Genomic DNA, 8011 nt, shown 5'->3' with positions numbered 1-8011 from the left:
TCTGAGTACCCAAAAATCATGGTTGCATTTCATGTATCACATCATTCATCACATATCATAAAAATGATTTTGAGATTCTAATGATCATGACAATGTGGTCAATTTCCAAATCGAACTATCAGATTGAAAGATATCACAAAATAAAGTTTACACGGTCTGCATGTATTCATTTGGGTGAAACTGATCACATATAATTAATTAAAATTAATTTTGATTGGTCGATAATTAAAATTAATTAAATGAATTTCTGTGATTGGTAGTTTATTTTAATTAAAATAAGTTTGGTTGCATAAGAATAAAAGGAATAATTTGATAATGTTAAAATGGGACTAGTAATTAAGTTTTTAAAATAATTATCTTTGAGATAATTATTTCTAAATATTTAATTATCAAGTTAAGATTGATTTAATCAGGTATACAAGTCCAAAATACATCCAAATACAATTCTCAACTCAGCAAAACGTCCAAAAAAAATTTCAAAACGTGCAAGAGGATGAAACTGGGCGAAGCAATCAGGAGTGCCAATTAGCACTTCAACAGTATTGATTGACACAAACTGTAAATTGGACCGAAACACGCTTGGTTCAGGTCAAGACCCATCAAATTCAATTTTTTTAGGGATAAAACCTGACCCAATTCGTGTTTGCTGATTTCTAAAGCAACCCTAACTTATTTTTTAAGTAGATACACTTCTATAAATAGAGGGAAAAGCCCAAAATTCACCCCTCTCCCCTTAATGTAAAAGAAACTCTGGAAGTCTAACTTTAAGATTTTCTCTTCTGTTAAGCGATAATTCTTTAGGACTCAGAGAGATCCATTCTTTCTAACTTCTAAAGTGATTCCTCTTGTAGAATTCATTCAAGCTATTGATGCAAGTATTGCTTTTACTTCTTTATAAACATGCATGTTTGAATGTTTATTCCTCTATTAGCATGTGTATCTAACTATGCTTTCCATGTTAATATGTGAGCATTTAGCTTTGATATGATTTTCTTTGAATCTTGATTCCATGATTAGAATATAATGATTGTTTGATTCACATGCTTGAACATAAAGATTTAGGGTTACATAATCTTAGGTCTATGCTTATTTGTTATTAAATGCTTCATATCTAAAATTCTTTCTTTAAAACTAATTATTTTCATACATAAAAAATAAGATTTGAAATTATTTCTTTAAAACTCATACTTTTTCATATACAAAAAATCATATTTAAAATCCTTTCTTTAAAAATCATTCTTTTTCATATGTAAAATCATATCTGAAATTTTCTCAATAAAAATCATTTTTTTCTACATCTGAAAATCCAATTTGAAATCTTCTCACTAAAAATTCATCTTTTTCATATCTAAAATCAAATTTGAAGTTGTCTCCTTAAAAATATACTCTTTCACATATCTAAATTAGATCTAAATTTTTCTCACCAAAATTCATTAGAATCAGATCTCCATTTTGTCAATAAAACTCATTTTTTTTTTATAATTAACATCAAGTTTGCATACTCAAAACATTGTTTTCACATTAAAAGTTAGATTTGATTCTTTACATAGAGAAGTATATAGATCTGAGGTCTTTGAATAACATTTAGCCATAGATCTAGAAAAACTAACATGACATGTTGCATTTCATAATTTGTTGCATATCATTGGTCATGGGTACTTAAATGATCATTAGAGTCTAGAAGACCAGATTTTATCCAAGTGAAATGAGTATTTAACACTTTCCCATTCTGTAACCTAGCCCCCAAACCATAGGTTTTAGTTTGTAGAATAGTGCTTTATCTTTGTTTTGGTAGATTATATTTAGGACCAATTTTTTGTTTTTTTTACATAGATTGTATTTAGGACCAAAGCCTTGTAATGTTCTTCTACCAAATTGTGTCTATAAATTCATTCAATGAAAACTTGAAGTTATTCAAATATGTATTTTGTGTCTTGTAGTTTTTCTTATTTTTTGTAACATAAAAAATAAGTGACGACTCCACATTACTCCAAAAGAGAGGTGCCGATAGCTATCTCTTTTTGAGAGCTGGTCTTTCAAAAATACATCATTAATATTTTTAGAGGTGCCTTCTAAAAAATATAGAGGTGAAAGCCACCAAGAAACCCCACCATTGATTAAACAAAAAACAAAAGCAACTGTTTGATTTAACGCAAAAATGTTGAAAAATAAAAACAAAGAAAACATAACTCAAGTTACTCAACACACAAACAAAATGGAGAGACACAATGGAGAGAGGCAAAATTGGTCTTTGACTGGCATCCATGTTTTCTCCTCAATTTTAAGAGAAAACACTCAGGTCCTACCAATTCTCCTCCAACAAACCCACCCAACCAAACACCCCAATAAATTTCTTTCCCTTCCCCTTCTCTCTCCTTTTTTTTCTATCCTCTCTAAAATCCACCCCACCAAACGAACCCTAAAGCAATCTTAAATCAAACCAAGTATAATCTTCATGTCCACCTACATTTCCAACGCCTCACCTTTTGATATACTTGAGACCAATACTATCATTAATTAGTTTACCATTTAAGGATGGAGTTTTTGAGATCTAGAAGAGGGGAAGGGGAAGAAAGATTAGATGAAGATGGGACTCTTAAGAGATATGGAGTTCATCCGAATAATTTGTCTTACACAAGTTTGAGTTTAAAAGGTTGATCTTGCACTTTTGTAATATAGAGGGTAAGTGCAAAATACGGTATAGTTTAGGGTGGAAAAATGTAATCTCCGTTAGTAGTGTGTGTGTGTGTGTGTGTGTGTGTAAAAGGTGAAGCACAATTAGAACCCAAATTCAATTCAAATTAGTTTCTAATTACACTTCAATTTTGTGCAGGTGTCTTTTTAATTGAACTATAATTTGATGTCAAATATATTTAGATTTTCAATGCATTTGAATTTCATGTTCCATTTATAGTGTAATTTTGTGTCAATTATATTTACAAATAAATTCATGCATCTAAAATTAGAAAATATAAAAAGACTCAATTAGAGTCTCTAAACCACGTACTACACGAGTGCTCTCATGTGAATTCTTTTTGGAAGAAGCTAGGTGTGCCCTCTGAATGTTGAAGGTCTTTTGATGAACCTCTTATGGATTGGTTGTAATATAATTCCACCTCTAAAAGCATGTCCAGTCAGCATGGATAACCTTGGAATATTGTGGTTCAAATGGGTATATGGCACTTGTGGTTACATCGGAATTCGTTCATTTTTTGCATCAGGGTTATTGATGAAAGCATCTATAAGCAATTCATACTGAAAGCTACTAAATATTTTACTATTAATGTATTGGTTTGTCAGGCTAACTTGACAAAATAGTGGATGGTGGGTACTTGGCAAACCCCAACCCCCCCCCCCCCCCTCCCCCAAAAAAGAGGATGGGTGAAACTAAACATGAATGGCTCTTCATTGGGTAATCAAGGGCTAGGGTTGTATACAAATTGGTTCAAGTTGAGTTTGTGCCCAACATGCGACCGACCCGATTAGATTGTATAGGGAATTGCCAAACTCATAACTTACCTGATCAAATTAGGTGGGGAATTGTCAAACTTGCAACTGACCCTTTCGGGTATTGAGTTATCGATTTCGGTAAGGATTCTGGTGGCGTTTTGTTTTAGATGAAGCTAAAAATCGCCGAAAAAGATGGAGGAGCGATGAGATCTCACCAAATCTGGTGGAGATCTTGTTGGATTCAAAGAGATTTCAGCCAAATCTGGCGGAGAACTCGCATGATTTGATGAATATCTACCGAATCTAGTATATCTCCATCAAATCTAGTTGTGTTAGTCGTTAAAATCCGCTGAATCAAGTTGGAAAAGTCGTTGAAATTCCAAAAAATTGCTGGATTTTCTTTGCTTTTCGGTTGAGTTGATTTGCTTGGGTTTGGAGGAGGAGACCATTAATTGACCCGCATGAGTTAGATTTTTGAAGGTCAAGACCCACAGCTGACAATGAAGTAGTCGGGTCGAGTGGAGATGGATCAGGTACGATTGGGTTGGGTGGGTCTATGGGTGGCATGGACACCCCTATCCAAGGCAATTTGGTGGAGGACGTCTCTTGAGGCAGACAAACGAACATTGGGTAAAAGGTTTTGCCAGGAATTGTGGGACTCTTGATAATGTTTCATAGGGTTGTAAATGAACTAAGTTGATCATGAACAACTCGGGTTCAGCTCGATAAAAAACTTGTTCATGTTTGTTTATAAATAAGTTAAACTTGAGCCTTAATTTTAGACTCATTTAATAAACAAGTTGAGCCCAAGCAAAAAAACTTGTTCATAAGCAAGCTCGTGAGCTATTAGACTTGATACAAAACAATTCAAGCATAAACTCATTTATAAGTTTATATGTGTTAGCTAAATATACTCATTACATATATCTTAATAATGACATGACCAACATGAGACCTCTACCCATTACCTTAATTTTTTCCTTCCCTCTACACTATTTAAGAACCACTTTAGATTATAGTTGATGATGACATAAAACACCACCTTGAAAAATTGTCCATATGGCTCGTCTACGGAGAAAGAAAGATGGCACAGCCAAGTTGCCTCGTCTGTCCTTTGGGACGGACGAACAAGGTCTCGTCCGTCTCAAAGGACGGACGAGGAAGGCATGGCCATACTAAGGCACGTCCACTCCTAGTTAGAGATGGACGAGCCAAGCATTCGAGACTTAACCAATAAATCAAAACCTCCATTGCTCACAGTGAGACACCGGTTCAAATGAAGCAACTTCTACGGAAGTTATGGAAGTTACCTCCGATTTTGATGAACTCCTCGACAATAGGAACGGTTATCAGAAAAAATAACCGTTCCATACACTATATAAACACGATTCTGCGTTGAGGTAAGGGGATTCTGACTTTTTCATTTGGAGAAGGGAATAAACACTTAGATATTTTTCCTCTCTATTCCAGCCTTATAACTTCATCATCGAAGGGTCTTAGGCCGGTCTCCACCGGTCTTTACTCTGATTGAGTTTGGTTTTACATGATTCAATTTTCGAGATTGTTGAAGTCTGAAGATTTTCAACCCACTGATTTTCTAGAGTTATCAATAGTTACGTTTAAAAATAAATTGATTAATTAAGTGGGCCATATATGATTTTTCCCTATCTATCATCTAAAGTAAAGTTATGAAACATGTTAGTATTTTCTCATTCATAATAGTTACAAATAAGTATTTTTCTAGTTCTTCACCATCTAACATGAAGATAAAAATTGAATTTTGAACAATTGTTGAAGCTGTAGACAAGGAATGATAATGAATGAATTTAATAATGTAAAATTTTAATTTGATGAATAATGGCTAATCATAAGTAGGACTAAATGGATGATAAAATGAGTACACTATTTTCTTTTTCTTTTTTCTTAATTTTAGAGATTTAAGCATTTGATAATGTAATTTTTTTAAGGTCTCAAACTCAAAAGCTTGACTTGAGCTCGAGTTTGAGTTTGATATTAAGCTTGAGCTTGACTTGACTGATTAATTAAGCCAAACCAAGCTCAAACTTTTTGGCGTTTCCACAAGCTCAAGCTTTTTGGCGTTTCCACAGACTCAAGCTCAAGCTCAAGCTCAAGCTCAAACACTATTTTTAGGCTTGTCACGAGCTCAAGCCAAGTTTGAGCTTTTGACTTTTCCTGACGAGCCAAGCTTGAACATGCACTACTAAACAAAACTCAACTTGTTTACAACCCTAAATTGTTTCAACTGAAATGTGGGCTTTTAGAGATGGGCTACTATTAGCTAAGGCACTAAAAATTACAAGTTTAATGGTGGAACTTGACGCATTAGTTGTTCATTTTATGAACAACTCCATTGTCAAATTTTCATTGGAGCCTTTACTCACTAGTTAATTTCTTTAAGACTTTCCTAACTTGCAAATTGAGCACACATACTGAGAAGCCAATTGTTGCTCAAATGCTTTGTCAAAGATAAGAAATGGTAGTAATGATGCTTTTGTTTAATTTCAAAATCTTCTGACTATGGTCGATCAACGTTGTACCCTCAATAAAGAGGGAGTATCCCATAACAAACTTATTTGTTTACCGTTTAAATTAGAGTAATGTTGTGGCTATATAAAAATGCACAATTTTATATCACAATTCGTTACGTGGCAAGTTGTGATTGGTGGATGTGTGATGATGGGTTATGTAAGGACACTTCCATCACTCACAACTCACCACATTGTGTAACATATACAAGGTATATGTGACACAAATGGTACATTTTTATATGCTCCTAACATTCCTTTTTAAATTATGTCTCTATCTTATCCATATATATACACCTTCACACGTGAATTGTGGTGCAGAAATTACATTACAATGCCCTTTGTCAGTTGTGACTAAGGTATGAATCGCTTCATTCTTGCACCTCTCTTATGCACAAATTTACACACAGTTGTTGGTGATAAAACACTGACAACTTTTATACAAATTGTTGAATCAAACGCAGGTGTAACATGTATGTACCTAGCAGTTAAAAGAGAGAAACCATTCATTTAAAATTAAGCACAGGACAAACCGCTAGGCATTAATAGCAATACACATAATATGAATCACTGAATCTGTGATACGACAGCAGGTCCTTATTTCCCTATGTAAAATGCTAAACCTGAAAATATGTATAATGCAGTTTACTAAACTTTTTTTCCATAGGATACATGCTTAACATGACAGTTTGACTGGCAGAAATCCCACGTGGGACTCGTGAAGACATCATTAAAATTAATCAACAATTTTACTATTTGATTTTCATACCCAATACTGGTATATATAAAATCAATTTTCAAATTCCATACAATTCAATTGTTGACCTTTATACGAAGTTTAGATCAAATTCCATACACAAACAAACACACACAACACAACATATATAACTGATAAATTATAATCCTCAAAGTTCCCAACCTCTGCAGTGATCCAATTGGACGGTCAGATTTGAAGCAACAACAAAAAGGACAAATTGATTCATTTTTCTGGACCACAGTGTTCAGTTCAGAAAAAAAAAAAAAAAAACACAGTGATCTAACATGGGCATTGGACCATCATTCGTAACTCTGTAATCAATGCAACGCCCAGTATTCTCCCCTCTCTCAGTTATGAAATTGAGGAAATAGAAAAAAAGACCCATCATGTAACTTGCTTCAGATTCAGGTAAGAGAAACTCATTGTTCACATTATATGGTAAGGTACTAAAAAGTCCTGTGTTATTATCAAACACCAAAAGGATATCGGACGGTCCATATATATATGATAATCGAAATTATGTCGTCATGTTTAAGAAATAGGAAAGTAACCCAACAGACAGAAAGGTAGCCAGGTAGGTTTGTGTAACTCAAAGAGAAAAAGTTAAAGAAATAAACTCAAAGAAAAGCAAACTAAGAACATAGAATTATCCCCTTCTCACTCCATCTATGTAAGACGGAGAAAAGGAAGCAACAACAAAGACAAAAAAGAAAGTAAGAAGATTTGAAAAAAAAAAAAAAAAAAGAATTTGACGAGTCCATAAACCATCGCCATCACCAACATCCTCAACATCAGCATCGTGATACGTTAAACTAATAAGAAATTAAAAAACTTTGCACGATCTTGACCGTCAAATTTTTCATCTTGTAAAGTCATGAACGAGGCCCGGCCTGTCTGTGACATTGAGACGCCAAGAAAGGAATGGAATGCCGGTATCGGAATTTTGTTCATTTTCTTCAATGAACCGAAATTCGTTGCCCATGGCTGGAGAGTAGCACGGCATTTTCTGGGTCTGTGAATGTGCATACCATGAATTGTTGTGGACCATGTGGTTCGGCTCCATTAGTGATCCTGAGGTTGCGCCATTGTTGCTTGTGGTTGAGGCTGCAGCAGTGGCTCTCCTCTCTTCCTTCTTGAATCGAATCCCACAAGCATTGCATAAAGACTGCATTTCACAAATACATACAAACATATTAGTCCAAAACATGTAAAGCAAACTAGATGAGAACAAAAACAGTGTTTTTTTTGTAAAAAAAGT

At 34.1% G+C, this 8011-nt stretch overlaps 1 protein-coding gene across 1 annotated transcript; it reads right to left on the bottom strand.

Moving 5' to 3' along the window:
- Positions 1–7612: 7612 nt before the first annotated feature.
- Positions 7613–7918, bottom strand: LOC111998850 (GATA transcription factor 19; the record flags this gene model as incomplete). Its single annotated transcript, XM_065760691.1, has 1 exon — positions 7613–7918. A coding segment is annotated over one exon (306 nt), but the record flags the coding sequence as incomplete, so codon positions are not given.
- Between the last annotated feature and the right edge of the window lie 93 nt (positions 7919–8011).

Source organism: Quercus suber, unplaced genomic scaffold (genome assembly GCF_002906115.3).
Source record: "Quercus suber isolate HL8 unplaced genomic scaffold, Cork oak 2.0 scaffold_378, whole genome shotgun sequence".
NCBI classification, from domain to species: Eukaryota; Viridiplantae; Streptophyta; class Magnoliopsida; order Fagales; family Fagaceae; genus Quercus; species Quercus suber.
Note: the sequence above shows the minus strand (reverse complement) of the source record. Positions and strands in the feature narration are given on the sequence as shown.